The following is a 17,499-nucleotide window of genomic DNA, read 5'->3' on the forward strand; positions in this document are numbered from 1 at the left end:
GAAATGATAGCATAGTAGCACCAAAATTCCCTTTTAAATCTGCTCAGTTTACTCAGTCTTGTACGTAGTGTTATTGAAAAGCTCCTTTTACATTCCGGTGCGCCGCTGTCTGAGCTGCGGTTGTCCACCGTCTCCGACAGCGCCGATGACTTCATATCATTCTGTGGGAAAGAATGACGTCCATAGAAAGGCTAAAAACAGACCATGTCGCTAGTTTATATGACGCAAGAAAGCTCTCTAAAAAACCTGCTCGCTGTATCCATCCATCCGCAGTAAAACGATTTTTCAAAACGTCATGCCTTCTCAAATGAAGTTGCATGAAGCTTTTTGCCGCTCTTCTACGGCAAGTGAAGCTCCACTTTCAGAGCCAGCATTCTGTTTCCTAATGTATTCACATTTATTATGATGTTTCGCGTAAATTTAGCTGTGTACAATGCGTCAAATAACAATGTTTTCAAAAATAATTCAAAGGTTCCCAAAAATGAGGCTGTCACTCGCCATCATTGGCAATCTCACTCTCAAAAGTGAGGGTGTCATGCCTGCTTTTTCGATCCCCCGTTCTTACGCTTATGTTTGTGGCCGTCTACCATTCGTTTCTGGCACCGAAATGAAACGCTTCATAAAACCTGAATGGCGTTTCCCATTTTGGTAACATCGTGTCTTCTGTTCGTCAAGTTCGGCAACAGCGCCGTTAATGTCGACAAGTCGTCGGGGCGGCACGGTGGACCTGTCCCGGAGATCGTCAATTTTCTGCCTGTAATAGGTCTCACAAACGTTCTAAATGTGTCTTATCCACTAGATTAGAACTTTTGACCACTATAGCAGTCCATCTGAGTGATCTATCTTTGCGGAGAGCACGGTTTTGTTGGTTACAATTCGACTTCGAATTGCCACTGGCGCTGCGGTTTTGCCGCAGTTCTGGCACAGTTTTCGTGGAGGTTTCCGTGGCCGGACTGGGACGAACTGTCGGCTGGGCTGCGGTTGGTTTGTGGGCCGGTGTGGAGGTTTGACAGTGCGACGCCCCGCCGGAATGTGGTGCCTGGATGTTCAGTTTTCTGTTGGTTGTTCTCTCACTAAAAGCCCTTGCCTTGTGTCATGCATAAGCTTACTAAGTACTTATTGATGTCAAAGTTTTAAGAGCATCATCCTAGGTATTGCTTGCACCACCAATTTTGCCCACCCTACTTCAGTTTGAGCCTTCAACATATCAACATAATATGTAGCAAGAGTCATATAATTTCAAGACAATGACAATTATAGTTTTCCTCATTGATACATCTGCATCAATGAATCAGCAAGCCTTCTCTGGTGGTCACCCAACCCTGCTGGATGTAGCAAAGGGAGCTGTGGAGACCTTTGTCAAGGTAAGTTTTTCATTGAGAGCATCAGGTACCTGTCATTCCTGACAGCTACCCACTGGCAGGATGCAAGCACAGCTGGTGGTCATTTGGGTGCAGACAACAGATGCTCCTTTTTATCACTGGTAGGCATCTGAATAAATGGGCCCAAGTGACAATTTTGGAGAAGTTTTGCTGGTGTCCATGCTCTCCTCTGTGTGTAGTAACAGGATGCATGGACACTGCATGAGGTCAATGTATGTACCAAATGCATATTTTATTTTTTTCTTTAGGTTGTGCTTGAAATCACAAAACTATTTGAAGCTGTGTGTTGTATAATAAATCATGAATTTGTTTGGATGATGTTAGAAAAAGATCCAGGGACAATTTGGCTGCAATTCAACATTTTTGTTTTGAGACTCATGTTATGCACAATAATTTTTGTTGGAAATCTTAGAAACCCTTTCACGTGGGCGTGCAGTCAAACCGAAACTCATTAGATATTTTTACATACTCTTGTGTAATTTTTGGGACTGAGAATTGAAAATTGGGGATAGAACCATCAAGTTAGCAATAATGATGCAAAAAGTGCTGAGAATTTCCCAGCTGTAAAATGCAACAAGCAAAGAATGCCAACAGTGTCAGCCTGTTTATCACAATTTCACAGTGGTCCAAACCTGTCATAAAATGTATGGGAGTGGAACTCATTGATGATATTATGTTACCTACACATTTTTGGTATTGATGACATGGTTGGCAATTTTTGAACTTGTGTTGCATTTTTAAAGTTGATTGATATTTTTTTGTAGAGATTAACCACAGCCACCAGCCACAGTCCATCTCAGTCAAGAGCAAAAGCGAGAGTATGAAGCGACTGAAACCCATGCTACCACTGGTGGGCAGATTGGAGGATGGGTGCTCTGATGGCTAAGGTACTGGGATGGATGTATCAAAATAATTTATGTTGGACAATTTTCTCAAAATTGTTTAAACAAGAGTGACAGATTGCTTTCAGTTTTACAGGACAGGAACTCTACCACAAAATATAGTTTTCAGAGAAATGGACAGAAAGATTGGGTATCATTTATCTGCTGAAACATATCATCTTTGTTACATGCTTGGTCTCAGTATGACAATATTGCTGCACAGTTTGAGTTTAACATGATCCATAAGGATTGCTTGTACACAGTCATGGTGTCAGCATTATTACAGTGCTGTGGGGCATAGAGTCCTGAATGTCTCATGATGCAGGGATTGAATAAGTGGCAATCTTTGGGTTCTTAAGTAATAGGCAATAAAACCTCACACTTTTGTGAGCCAAACCTTGTTCTTGTCCTAAACCAATGAAGCTGGTCAACCTCCTTTGAAGGTCCCACTGATATGAGTGAGACCTCCAACACTTCATGAATGACCTGACTGTTATCAGGATAAGCATTTGTTTTGAACTGCTATGGCCATCTGGAAGATCACTCAGTGCAATTCACAGCCCTTCCCTTTTTAAGACCAAAACTCCTGTTTTTACTACATGCCACAAATATGTTCAGAATGTTTTGGTGGGACCATTTTGGTCAAGGTTGCCAAAGCATCCATGCCATTGTAATGCCATTCAAATCTTTTCATTTGATTAGCCATGTGGTGATCAAGGCCAATTGGTTATAACTGTAGAGTTGTTCATATCTGGTATTTATATGCATTATATCCAGATGTAATGGCTGTCAACAGGCTCTCAATAAATGTTTTGCAGGGTGCAATGATGTTATTAAAAACTGACAGTGAAGAGCATATATATAGAAAACATACAAACAGATGAATTGTGTTGTCTCAAGCAGTTTTTTCCACTTCAGTATACCCCAAATATATAGTGTCACATTGTAATATATCACAAATAGTTTAATCACAACTACTTATAAATCAATATCACAGGTACATATCAATGAGACTACTTCATCATGTCAGATGCTTGCTTCAACATCTTCAGTTTTGGAACATTCCTTTTAGCTGTCTAGAAAAGTGTCAAGATCATGCCACTGTGGCCCATGGCTCCTATTTCACTAAAGTCTTTCTTGCATATCACACTTCCATATCTTCTTAGGAAGTTCACTGTAATGCTAAGTTATGCAGTCCACCTGATGTTCCTAAGGCTTCATTCGCTCTAGTAATTGATGGTCACACAGGGCCAATAATTTATATTCCTTGTGCATACTGTTAGGGGAAGGTGATGGTGTGCAAACTAGTAATATCATGGAGCTGTTACTAAACATAAGTATGACCATCTATCAGTAGGGACTAATAGAAACCAGTGCTTTCAGTGCAGCATGATGGACAACAATTGTTTTAAAAAAAATTAAGAGGTTAATGTATGCAGTGTTTTTTGTTTGTGTGTTTCTGTTGTTAGTTCAGAAGTAATCTTTGTTCAAAATTGGGTTGCTGTTTAATGTGACAAAATTGATCAATGTCAAGTAACTTGAACTTTCAGTGACAGTTATCAGAGCACTGATGCCCCTTCAAGTATTGCCTGTTTTGGTTGGTCATTGTTTGTAGTGGACTGGCTGCATACCAGTGGTTGTCACAGCCCAATCTCAGGCCTGGGTTGTATTTGTAAGCTGCATTTGAGACCAGCAGTGACCCTCACTGGCCTCGTCATTATGGCCATCTTCCACATTTAAAACTTAAATGTTTGCCTTTCTGCTGTGTCCCTAATGTTTAACCTGCAAGGTTAGGTAAAATGAAGTCAAACTATGTTTTTGCCGGATCTGCGAGGCTTGCACGTATTCAAAGAGGAAAGCTTACAAAACAAAGCGTTCCACCACTTGCTTCAACGGGCTAATGTGAGGTCATATCAGTGTTGCCCATTGATTTCCTGTGGATCGACCTTGGGAGGCACGCACCTATCTGTATGGTCGTTACGTACGACGGAGACATTTATACGTCCTTCGTCCTTGGGAAGCCCTTCAGTTACGGTCGTTTTGTATAGCCACGATACCATGCGTCATGCTTCGTGGACTAACTTTTCTTCATGTGGTTTTGAAGACTTGGTCAGACATGACATTGGCCTTGACACGCGCTCGGGTGGGGGATCAAATTGACCCCCGAAGGTTTTTCGGAATGGTTTCCGAACGGCGCAGCGTAGTCGCACCAAATTCTGCATAGTTATAGACATTTGAATATCGGATCGTCTGGGATCGAAAATTTAGATGTACCTTGTAAGGTCGCTGACCTATGGCAGGTCAAATTGAGGCCACGGTTTCAGCGAAGGCAATTTCTAGGGAATCGTTAAATCTGATCCAAGACGGAGTGTTAGACGAAGCCATACAACTCTGAGTTACTGTCTAAGGCAATACAACGATTGAATGAACAAATTGCATTGACCTAGGGTCAGGTATAAAGGTCAGACCGAGGTCAAAACCAACCTGTTTTACTACTCTAGCGCTTGCTGTATGGGGTAGTTCTTGGTACTCATTTCGAATTTTTTGAACCCTTATTAGCAGGAACCGCATAATACACCTTCTATAGACTTCTTATAGGTCAGAATAGATCACTGGCATAGAATGACCCAGACTAACATTTTGTTTTTAGGAACATACTGCCTAGCGTAATATTTTTGCTTATTCAAATGCAAAACTTAAAGCGGTCTTGTATGATTTTGGTCACCATGACCTTCAAAAGGTCAGAGAGGTCGCTGGCCTTAGATGAGCATCTGACCTTTTGCTTAGAACAGTTATCTAGGTTCTAAGGACCCTTTGGAGACCAACCTGGAATTTGACCTTTTTGACCTTACTTGACCCCAAGGTCATGACCAAGGAACTCCAAACCTTCCGAGCGAAGGGTATCCAACCGTCCACCCGGGCGCATGTTAACTTGCCCATGTATCAGAATTCACACACCTCAATCATTTGGGTTCGTGACGAGCCTTATTTGCGTACTTTGTTTTATATTTTTAATGTCTACTGTTTTATTTCTTGAAATTCAGTGGAATGTTATGTATAATTTACTCTAGCAGCTAATCTGGGCACCGTTAGAGGCACGTCACTTGTCATGCAATCCGCGGTCTTTGTAAGCATTAGCGACGGAAACTAGGTGCTTTTTCAATTTTTGTCGAAGATATCGAATGCCTACTTATTCAAGAGTAGAATGTTACACACGTGCCCACAAGTATAATAGCAAAGTACGGGCCGCCGGACTTTATAAATCGGAGGGCGAGTTGCGTATCCCACTTAGTCAACGTTGTAATGTTATAGCGGTATGTCGTATAAGAGTTGTGCAATTTGTTCCGAATGAATTCAACGATATTTGACCACCCTGTCTTTAGCGTCGTAATTGCGTGATTCCAGCTATGCTGGTACCATGTTGCAACAGCGTTTGGTTCCCCTTCAAGTACTTTCCAATATATATATATATATATATATATATATATATATATATATACGCATATATATATATATATATATATATATATATATATATATATATATATATATATATAGGTATGTATATATATATAGTTTTGTTTGGACTAGAGCAGTTTTGACCGATAGTGACCACTGCCGCGCTGTTGTGTGAAGAAAAATGAAGGGTGGTGGCGCCAGACTGTATGCACGCGGGAGTCGTCCGCTATTAGGACTTATTGAGCACATCAACCGCGCAGCTTATTGCTCCGCGTAAACGGTGCTAGTGGTGTTTGATTTTGTGTGTCTCGTACTGCCACACTACAATGCCGAGACTGTATTCTGGACGTAGGAATTGGTACTGCAGCACTGATTCGTCAACACTGTCGAACAAACTCTGCGCCGCTGTGCATGACGCCGGCGGTCACTGCTTGCGTCATTATACCCCCTGCCGCCGTCGTATAAGCTGCTACAATTGGCTTATTCATGGCTGTTCCTGTTACAACCGCTGTGCATGTTACAGTGCAATACCAGATGTGCTCAATAGATGGAGCTCAGTGCGAGCGTGGGGCGCCGAGGTCTTTTGCTGTTTTTACGTTCTTTTGGATTTTTATGTCCATGCGTCTTCTCATCTGTAATTGTGTTTCCATCGACACAGTCTAATTTGTGTCTAACACGGTGATGCGTTTCGATTCCAGATCAGACAGAGATCACCAGAAAGCAAGGGTGACAGGTACATGCTGCTGACCTTCGAAGACCACCCATATCATATAAAGGTACGAACGAGCGACAGGCGAGCGGGCTGCCTGAGCTTACCACCCATATCATATAAAGGTACGAACGGGCGACAGGCGAGCGGGCTGCCTGAGCTTACCACCCATATCATATAAAGGTACGAACGGGCGACAGGCGAGCGGGCTGCCTGAGCTTACCACCCATATCATATAACGGTACGAACGGGTGACAGGCGAGCGGGCTGCCTGAGCTTACCACCCATATCATATGAAGGTACGAACGGGCGACAGGCGAGCGGGCTGCTTGAGCTTACCACCCATATCATATAAAGGTACGAACGGGCGACAGGCGAGCGGGCTTCCTGAGCCTACCACCCATATCATATAAAGGTACGAACGGACGACAGGCGAGCGGGTTGCCTGAGCTTGCATCCCGCCAACTGGAGGAGTCACGCCACATTTGCCAGCCTCTAGATAGTGGCCGAGGTGACACTGCACTCCGCTGCTTATGGTCTGTTCACACAGGCGTTTTTTTAGCGCGCTGGTCACGCGTGCATAGCCGCAGGCTATAATCCGCGAATTCGTCTTCTCCATACTTTCGCGGATTACTTCATATTTTTCGGCAACTGCCGCGCACAGGGTACGCGCTCTTCTCCCACCTTTGGCCATCCCATGTTTTTCGTGTGTTTCATCTATTGTCAGATCAGACGCGTGCCATTTGATCAGTACGACCTGATGTCGGAATCCTTTTGAATGGTCTAGAAGTTCGATTTAAGTTATCAATTATTGTTGCCGTTGATACGTGCCAGTCCATTTAGCTCATGAACGTTACCATTGAGACATGCCAGTCAGTCGGTTCATGAACTTCACCGCTGGTGCATGTCTGTGGGTTTGGCTCACGTGATTATCTGGTAACCAACTCGAAGTAACTCAGTTAACTGGTGAATGCCTTACGAACATGATTTGATACGCTGACCTTGTTTGACCTTTTCAAACGTCAAGGCCATACTAATGTATACACATTTTGCACATCCAGACCAGCTACACACAAGAATCTGCGCGTGTACCCGGGTGCGGGAATTAGACCGACATCCAACCTCTGATAGCAGATAACAGTGCAAATTTGGAGGGCATGGTATGCCAAGTCGTTGGAGAGCGGACTCCAACGTAGGAACAGGTTAACGTTGGGTGTATGGCATGAATGGAAAGAATTGAGTGCGTATCCCCGACGCGGATGGTGAGGCCGCAGCTACAGCGAATGCCACTCGAGGTTCGAGTTGGACTCACCAATTGTTGTCACCTTGAGCGACATGGCTCGACCCGGACCGGGCACGTCGCCCTCCATAAACTTTATTGCAGCGATCAGCTATATTTGTTATACAGCTTTCACAAGCAAGAAGTGACACCTTTTAACTCGCGCCGGGGTGATCGGTTGAATACGATGCGCTGGGATGGGAATGGGGGTCAGTTTAATCCACGTGAGATAACACAATTTAAAGAGGCTCGATGCACCCAAGTCCCTGGGCAAATATGACATTAACAAGGTCAAAATGACTCATCGAGATCTGAGAAATAATATGATCGCGAGAGAAACTCATCGAGATCATTTTATAGTTGACCTTGAACCCATTTGTAGCGAATTCTGGGTATCGAGGTCATGATTTCATGGTTGAATTAGGTCAAACAAGTATAAATTAGCGATCGGTGTTCTTTGGCTTCACGCAGCTGGCTGTTGTTTAGATGATTTGTGTGTGCAAAACGTCACTCGGGGTCACATCAGGTCATTGATTTTGTGGCCTTTGGAAGATTTGATTTTACGTGATTGTTGGAAGATGGAAACGTCCAAAGCATCTCGATATCATATGGAGAAGTGAATTCGAAATCAGTGTTCATTTCTATTGTAGGAGGCATGCTCCTCAGAGGAAAAGGTTTGTGGAGGGTCGGGTTCAGTAATCGTACCCTATCCGCATGAAGTGAAAATAAGAAACCTGTGATGGCTTTGTAGTGAAGGGTTTTGAAATCAACGTAAAAAGCTACCTCATTCAGCAGTTTTCCAGTAAACGGTTGTGTTGACCTAGATCTGACCATATCTTTACATCTAACTTTGCATCTGATACAAAGTTAATGGAATGCGTTGTAATTATACATAATTTTGTTTAGCTGTCTAAAATCGCCCCAAAGTTGTACATAGGACGTATTATAAAACTCCGTCGTCGCATCAGCGTGCAGGATTCCATAATAATTGCTTTCGCTGGCAACCATGGTCTGATTTTGACCCACAGATGATAAACCTTGAGGTGTATTTATTTTGTACACCAAAAGATCGGCTATGCTTTCAGTTGTATCAAGTTTGGCAGTGCTACGCCTTTCCGTTGAGAAGGCGCTTTGGAAAAAAAAAACTGTTGGAGTGTCCACATCCGAGCGCTTTTGGGGGTTATGCATAACCTTGACATGCCCTTGCCAGTTGTGGTTTTTCTACTCCGTTACAGTCCGTGCAAAAGATTGTTTACACATTTGCTCAACATGGAAAGTGTCAAATTTTGAACGCAGAAAAGGCTGGAAGTTTGTTTTGGATCCAGGCCCAGATTTCGCTGACCCACTGCAGCTTCGGTATGGAGACATCCCAGCGGGGAAGAGAGCGGGCGGCTGTATTGGCGAAAGTATTGAGTAATACGTGCATCTCACTGGACGCTCTCGTGCGAAAACCTTCGATTTCCCCGTGTGTGTGCGTGTTTTTTTCTTGGGGGGGGGGGGGGGAGACAAATATGTGTACTGTATTTCGGCGACCACAGCAGATAAGCTTCGGCCCCCATACAGGGGTCGGGTTCGGATCCCAGTTATGGTATGGGCCCCGAGCTCCAATATGACCACTCTAGTCGCTGGTGTTCCATACAAGAGTGGCACGACGACGTGCGTCGCGTAGTCTGCTGGCAGAAAGAAGAAAAATGTATACTAAATAAGACAATAGTATTAGCATTTTTCCTTGGAGGAAAAACCAGGAGAATGGAGATATAGTTGGCTTGATATTTCGGCAACATACCTTGAGATATTGTCAGTTTATAATGTTTTCTTTAATTACCCGTGCATCCCGTAACTGGCTGGATGGCCTAAAGTACTTTTGACAGTTCGTCGAGGCCGCCAGTTCATGTGAAAGTGTTCGTGATGAGCTCGAGATTTGATGCCAACGTTACCTTTCCTTTACAAGCCACATGTCTTCCAAATTGTTGCCATGAAGGACCTATCCATAATTGCAAAACATTTCCCTTTAAAACTTGTGTTTTGCCTGTGCTATGCAAGCCAGTGCACGTGATGCTTTGCTTTGAACCGCTTCCTGTACGGACTTCCTGTTTGTGAATCTAGTTCCCAGAAACCTGCTCTGAATCACGTACGCATTAACTTGTGTTGGCTCTGCATCGTCTCAGGCACCATGTTTGTCTCGGCTGTGACACATGGCACCGGAGCGAACTAATTGTAAAATACACGAAGCCCACAATATTGATTTAATACCCTGATGTCCATCATTGTCGTGGCATAGACCACGACGCACTAAAATTTTCGCTACCGCCTTATGGGAGAACCACGATGGTAAAATAATACGTGGGCCATAACATCGCATTGCTGTACTGATATGGCCAGTACAACTGGCCGTATTATAGTCCCTACTTACTATGACCCAGACGTTTTGGCCAGCCCTATATAGAGCCATACCAGTACTCCTCGTGCCATGAATACAGCGATGACCATACCGAGTTGACAGGTCTCTTTTATAGTGTGCGCCGTATTGCGGTTATATCGTGCATTTGTGTCGAATAACTGCTTGTTCTTTCGTTGACACTGGAGCGCCAACTTTCGCCATCTTACGCCCATAACCCCCGCTCTTCCGCTCCGCAGGCCGGCTGGAAGGAGAATCTGCAAACATTCACCCAGGAGCTCAAGAACTTGCAGGCTTTCGGCATGACTCACATGGGCATGGCCATCAAGAATACGTTCGACGTTCTGAACCTGAACCGGATGCAGTCCGGTACGTCGGGGTGGGGAAGGGGCGGTGATAACGTGCACCTCCGGCAGCCATCCACGCCGTTCGGCCGTGCGCACGGACGCGATGGTGGCCACTCTGGAGATAAGGCCAAACCCCATGCCAAAGACTCATCAAATTACATGCATCTCTGCTTCCTTTGTAAGGCGCTGCCGGCCAGTTCCCAAGTCAGCACTGATTCGCTGGCGCAAAGCGATAGGAACACGTAAATAGTAGAAGCTTGTCAATGCAAATGATAACCACCGTGGATTGCCAAAGCCGGCTAGCTAGCGGGATCCGTGGCAGCCAGCGCGCCCGTAGTCTGCCGACCCAGAGGCGCTGCGCCGCGGAGACGCGTGGTCTGCCGACCCAGAGGGAGACGCGTGATCTGCCGACCCAGGGGCGCTGCGCCGCGGAGACGCACGATCCGCCGACCCAGATGGAGACGCGTGATCTGCCGACCCAGGGGCGCTGCGCCGCGGAGACGCATGATCTGCCGACCCAGAGGGAGACGCGTGATCTGCCGACCCAGGGGCGCTGCGCCGCGGAGACGCACGATCCGCCGACCCAGAGGGAGACGCGTGATCTGCCGACCCAGGGGCGCTGCGCCGCGGAGACGCACGATCCGCCGACCCAGAGGGAGACGCGTGATCTGCCGACCCAGAGAGGAGACGCGTGATCTGCCGACCCAGGGGCGCTGCGCCGCGGAGACGCACGATCTGCCGACCCAGAGAGGAGACGCGTGATCTGCCGACCCAGGGGCGCTGCGCCGCGGAGACGCACGATCCGCCGACCCAGAGGGAGACGCGTGATCTGCCGACCCAGAGGGAGATGCATGGTCTGCCGACCCAGAGGGAGACGCATGGTCTGCCGACCTAGAGAGGAGACGCGTGATCTGCCGACTCAGAGGCGCTGCGCCGCGGAGACGCACGATCTGCCGACCCAGAGAGGAGACGCGTGATCTGCCGACCCAGAGGGAGACGCGTGATCTGCCGACCCAGAGGGAGACGCGTGATCTGCCGACCCAGAGGGAGACGCATGGTCTGCTGACCCAGAGGCGCTGCGCTGCGGGAACGCACGATCCGCCGACCTAGAGAGGAGACGCGTGATCTGCCGACCCAGGGGCGCTGCGCCGCGGAGACGCACGATCCGCCGACCCAGAGAGGAGACGCGTGATCTGCCGACCCAGAGGGAGACGCGTGATCTGCCGACCCAGAGGGAGACGCGTGGTCTGCCAACCCAGAGACGAGCTTCCGTGTTCTGCTGCCAGGGATCGACATGTACGGCCAGGGGCGCTGTCCGTTCTTCCTGGAGCCGTCCATCATCGTGTGCATCACGGACGGCGGACGGCTCACCGGACAGAACGTGTCCATCATGGACGAGGTGAGCTCACTGGCACGGGCCAAAACAGCCGGTCGTGAGTTAGTTTTGGCGTGGAATAACCTCCATGCAGCATGTTCCGATTAATCAAGCTGTTTCACACGTGCACGCCAGTCGATAAGGCGCCCATTGTGCGCAATACCGGGTTCATGTTTGCCGCATCATCTTGTCGCCGTAGTCCGGTGTCTGGGCGTTGATCGCCGGATGCACGGACGCCTGAGCATGGCAGGGGTGTCCGTGCGGCGCTGACCGGCGGGCCGCGCCAACAGCTCAAGATCCCGCGTGACGCGCGCATCCCGGGTACGGAGCTGACCAAGGACGTGTACCGCTGGGACCAGCGGCTGTTCAGTCTGGTGCTGCGCCTGAGCGGCACGCCGCCGCACGAGCGCGACGGCACCGGCCTGGTGGACAGCGACACCAGCGGCATCGGCAAGCTGTGCGACGCTACCGGAGGTGCGACCCGACCCTGAATGTGACCTGACCATACCCGACCCCGACCCCGACCCCGACCCCGATCCCGATCCTGATCCTGATCCCGATCACGATCCCGATCCCGATCCCGATCACGATCCCGATCCCGATCCCGATTTCGATCCCGACCCCGACCCCGACTCCGACCCCGACCCCGACCCCGACCCCGACCCCGACCCCGACCCCGACCCCGACCCCGACCCCGAACCCGACCCCGACTCCGACTCCGACCCCGACCCCGACTCCGACCCCGACCCCGACCCCGACTCCGACCCGACCCCGACTCCGACCCCGACCCCGCCGACCCCGACCCCGACCTCGACCCCTACCCCTACCCCTACCCCGACTCCGACCCGACCCTGACCCTGACCCCGACCCCGACCCCACCCCGACCCTGACCTCGACCCTGACTCTGACGCCGACCCCAACCGCAACGCCGGCCACGACCCCCGACCCACCAGTGACGCTCGCTGAGCCGCGCAGGCCGATGTCGGCGGCCGCGCAGGCTCCCCGTGCTCCCTTCATGTGGTGGGGCTCGGGTATGTCATGACTGTCAGCAAGTTCACGTTTAGAGATGCTCTGCTGCAGGCGTTTATGTGTCGCACACCTGTTGTGTTCTTCACCTCGTTGCGTGTTAAGTCAAACTTCCTCGGATGGTCGAGAAGCCGCTGTCTGTCTGAGGTGTGGTCTGCGGTTTGTCCGCGGTCTGAGGGCGCTGCTCCCGTCGCCAGGCCGGTCGTACGCCATCACCTCGCACCGGATGCTGATGCAGTGTGTGGAGTCGCTGGTGCAAAAGATCCAGAGCGGGGTGGTGATCAACTTCGAGAAGATGGGACCGGACCCGCCGCCGGTGGCCGCCGATCCCGGTACGGACGCCGCGGGCGGAGACCGGCCGGGGGGAGGCGGCGGTGGGGAGAGGGCACTGGGCCGTCACGAAGGGCTTCGGCCGGGGCGAGGCAGCGGCGGGGAGAGGACACTGGGCCGTCACACAGGGCACCGGCCGGGGCGAGGCGGCGGCGGGAGGCGGACACTGGACCGCCACACAAGGCACCGGCTCACGCTCGGAACGAAACATAAAGTACTTTGGGATGTGTGATTCATAGACTTAATGGCAAAGTTGTCTTGCAAGCTGGATGTTGTCGAGAGCCTGGTTGCCTCCTCACCCCACCTTTCGTGGCTGATGGCCAGTAGGTGATCACCAGAGTAGCTATGCAGCGGCTGTAGCGAGCTGGTTGCCATAACGGCGAGCGGTCACGGCCCGATCGCTCCACGCCACGCCGCGTCGCTGCGGAATTACGATACAGCCGTGTCTCCTGCCAGGAGGCGCCGACACAGACAGCGAGGGCGGCAAGGAGAACGTCATCAACTTCAGCAACGACCAGGCGTCGTCGCGGCCGGCCTCGCCGCTGCCGCTGTCCAGCCAGTCGTGGCACAGCTGCCGCAAGCTCATCTACGTGCCGCGCTCGGCGCAGAAGGGCTTCCCGCTGGGCCACTGGCCCATCCCCGAGGCGTTCTGGCCCGAAGTCAGCTCGCCCACACTGGTGAGAGGCGCCCGGCTGCCGCCGGGGCCGGCGCTGGGAAGTGGGTCCCCGTCGTGTATCCGTGGCCGAGGTCGGCCTGGTGGCTCGCTGTTGCCGGAGAGCTGAGTCGTAGGCTGCGGACTTTAGATAGATGTCGACGCAGTCACGGCGGCGCGGCTCGCTCACATTGTTTGTGTGTAAACGATTGTGGTGAAAACCGCCTATGTAACTGGACCAACGCGGCCTGTGGCGCCACTGCCGTGACCTCACCGTGCTGTACATGACGTTGCTCTCGTGGCGACTGTGCGGCGCCTGGCGCGGCGCCGGCTGACGGTGGACCTGTCTGTGCGTGCGGCAGCCGTCCCGCTCGGCCCACCCGGTCGTCAAGTTCACCTGCACCAGCCGCGAGCCCATGGTCATCGAGAACCTGCCGTTCGACAAGTACGAGCTGGAGCCGAGCCCGCTGACGCAGTTCATCCTGTCGCGGAAGCAGCCAGCCACCTGCTGGCAGGTCAGCACGCCGCCGCCGCCGCCGCCGCCGCCGCCGGTCGGCATGGACGCTCGTGACAGCAGCCTCGTGATTCAATTGTGGTGATGGCTAGTTGCTGTGCTGCAGACATGTTGTTATCGCTAAAACACTGGGTTGCGTGTGATTATATATATATATATATATATATATATATATATATATATATAACAAAACTGGAAGACATATAAATCTGCCAGTTTGTGGGGGGGGGGGGGGGGGGGAGGGCCAAGCGGGTGAATGGTGTTTTGTACCCCAGTCCGTCATGCGGCGCACGTGGCGCCGCTGGCGTCAGCTGACCGTCGTCGCTCGCGCCGCCAGGGTGTACATCGCCAACAGCTCCAAGACCGGGCGACTCGGGCCTGCCGTTTGGTTACCTGAAGGCGAAGTACCACACTGACTTGTGTGAACCTGTTCGTCATGCCGTACAACTACCCGGTGCTGCTGCCGCTGCTGGACGAGCTGTTCAAGGTGCACCGGCTGAAGCCCACCAAGGAGTGGAAGGCCCGCTTCGACAACTACCTGCGCACCATGCCGGCCTATTATGCTCAGGTAATGGGTCCGTCGGGATGTGTCGCCTGCTAGGTCCGTCTTCGCCGCTCTGGCGTGGCTTAGTTTCTTTTTATCCTTGAGGCGAGTCAAACAGCGTTATGTTTGGACGTAGTTCAGATTCCTACAAAATAATTGGGTCGCGGGTGTGTGCAGGTCATGACATCAAGATGGCATTGACGGCAGATGATTTTCTCGTTTCTCATGGTCGGTGGGGGCGGGAAATCAGTGCGCTTTCGTGCCAGTCCCATTTTGCCGGGGGGAGCGGAACTCAACTGCGTGGCGTCCGTTCAATATCTGAGGGTGATTCTTTCAGCCCATGCGGTCACACAGCGCTTGGGAACGATGCCGCTGTGTTGATATGACGAGCGGTACGAGCGGAGTGGGATGGGCCCGACAAGCTCCGTGTCGTCACCTGGCCGAGCCCCCTCCCCGGCGGAGCCCTTCCCCGGCCGAGCCCCCGCCCCGGCCGAGCCCCCGCCCCGGCATCCGCCCTTCAGCGACACGTCCACGTGGTGCCGTTTCCAGCCGCTGCGGCAGGCGCTGAAGCGCATGGGCGCGCCCAACCTGGTACCTCGACAACCTGGACAACGGCCTCCTCCGTCAACGTCATCAACCACCTGAAGCGGCTCAAGAACCAGGCCAAGATGGAGTACGACCGGCTGTGCAGCGAGGTGTCGGCGCGTCTGCCGGCTCCGACCAGGTCGGCATCAAGGTCACTAGCCGCAATTCCACCCGACGAGAAGCCACCAGCAACCCGGCGCTCAGCGGTGCGTGGACCGACGGGGCGGCGGCCGGCCGCCCGCGGCCTAGCGCTGGCCGTCGGCACTGGTGCCACGCGGCAGGAACGCTTTGGCACCAGTGCCACGGCGTTCCTGCTGCGCACCGAAACGTGTGCCATGTCGAGTGGGGAAAAGTATGGGCGGTTGTGCTTTGCGCGTTCCTTGGATCGTAAGGGTGTTGAAATTTGTGCGATCGTGGCATTTCCTGTCGGTTGAAAGTAGTTGATTCCCTGTAAAAGCTTGGTAGCGGGGACGTCAGGATCCTTCGGCTGAACATTGGCCATGGCTGGTTATTAGGGTTTATTTTCTCATCGGCGTATGTTTCTTAATGCCGATGTGTTACTGTATTGTACATGCACCCTTCTTATACCTGTGGTGCCGACACGTTCCTCAGCCTATATTTCGAATGACTTGTAAGACCGAGATCGGCTGGTATGACGTGGCTGGACGTGATGTGGGATGGTCGCCGTCACGTCCGATCCGTGCCGGCCGGCAGACAAGTTCGCGAGCCTGCTGGAGCCGATGCAGTACATGGCCGGCCTGACGCTGGCCGTACGGGACGGCGAGCTCGCCACGCAGAGCTACCGCAACCCGTTCGACATCAGCCGGCGCCACCTGCTCGACCAGCTGGTGCGCATGCGCGCCAACTTCATGCAGACCAGCGTGGGCCTCGTGCGCATGCAGGACCAGGTACGATAGCGGGCCGGCCGGCCGGGCCGCGCCGCACTCTCTTCAGGATTCGTGGACGCGGGAACTCCGAACGGCGTCGGTATTGTGGCTGGCGGTGTTGAAATCGACGGTCCAACCCGTCCGATCTTCCTGTTGTTAACTGGCAGCGGCGTGTGATGCTCATCCACCTGTTTGGTGTTGAGTGGGCGGGTTTTGGGGCTGGCATGAGGCAGCCGAGTTGCACCCTTCCCTCCATACCGTTCACTTGTTGCGCTTGGCACTGCTCCGTTTTCAAAGCTGTGCAGTGTCCGGTGCCTGGCCGCGAAGGCACTGAGGGCCGCTCGCTGTTGTGAGACCGCCGCTCTGCGACGGCCGCCAGCGAGCGCCACCGCCGGCGGCCGATCGCCCCGCCCGGCCCGGCCCCGCCTCACCGCCGACCCCAACCCCGACCCCGACCCCGACCCCGACCCCGCCTCTCCGCAGGACCAGGTGCACAACATGGCCGTCAGTCAGATGGGCAACTACCAGGACTACCTGAAGCGGCTGCCGGCGCCGCTGCGCGAGATCGAGACGGTGCCGGTGCGCCAGCACATGTTCGGAAATCCCTTCAAAATCGACAAGGTGACTGGGCGGGGACGTGAGCCCACTGGGTGGCGTGTTGTTCGAGTGCCACTCACGTACGTGCTTATGGGCCATTTTCTGCAACAAGTGGACCGATTTGTGCGATGAATTGGTTGCGATGCGTTAGTCTATCGATATGCGGTGTGTTACTCCATCCAGTCTTGGTGGAACGCGTATGGAGATAGTTGAATAGTCCACGAGGTCTGTGACTGCTACCCTCATTGAACACGTCACCTGTGTTGCATTTCTTAGCGGGGCAGGCGGTTGTTGCGCGCCGCGGACAAGGCAGATATCTCGCGATATCCCAACAGGCCTGCCACGGCGGTTCGGCTGACGGGTGTCTGGTCCGCAGCGTATGATGGTGGACGAGGCCGACATCGACCTGCTGGACAAGTCTGGCGGCGTGCGACCGGGCAAGCGGCCGGGCGAGCCGTCCGGACCGGGGCGTGGCAAGCAGCGGCGGCTGGGCCCGCCGGGCCGGGACCAGGCCGGCCTGGCGCGCCGGCCCGC

General features: G+C 52.1%; 1 protein-coding gene across 1 annotated transcript in view; it reads left to right on the forward strand.

The window, feature by feature from the left end:
• The first annotated feature begins 696 nt into the window (after positions 1-696).
• The window catches only part of LOC119096481 (integrator complex subunit 6-like), an 18,481-nt gene continuing 1,678 nt past the window's right edge, over positions 697-17,499 (forward strand). Inside the window, 17 exon segments of the mRNA XM_037219397.1 lie at positions 697-756; positions 1,191-1,364; positions 6,421-6,498; positions 10,348-10,477; positions 11,742-11,854; positions 12,121-12,304; positions 13,054-13,188; positions 13,643-13,863; positions 14,201-14,376; positions 14,715-14,754; positions 14,756-14,920; positions 15,446-15,493; positions 15,496-15,601; positions 15,604-15,687; positions 16,196-16,389; positions 16,852-16,989; positions 17,342-17,460. Coding sequence (XP_037075292.1) covers positions 1,248-1,364; positions 6,421-6,498; positions 10,348-10,477; positions 11,742-11,854; positions 12,121-12,304; positions 13,054-13,188; positions 13,643-13,863; positions 14,201-14,376; positions 14,715-14,754; positions 14,756-14,920; positions 15,446-15,493; positions 15,496-15,601; positions 15,604-15,687; positions 16,196-16,389; positions 16,852-16,989; positions 17,342-17,460 — 2,048 coding nt within the window. The 5' untranslated portion in view covers positions 697-756; positions 1,191-1,247.

This window comes from Pollicipes pollicipes, unplaced genomic scaffold (genome assembly GCF_011947565.3).
Source record: "Pollicipes pollicipes isolate AB1234 unplaced genomic scaffold, Ppol_2.1 Scaffold_4295;HRSCAF=5057_pilon_pilon_pilon, whole genome shotgun sequence".
NCBI classification, from domain to species: Eukaryota; Metazoa; Arthropoda; class Thecostraca; order Pollicipedomorpha; family Pollicipedidae; genus Pollicipes; species Pollicipes pollicipes.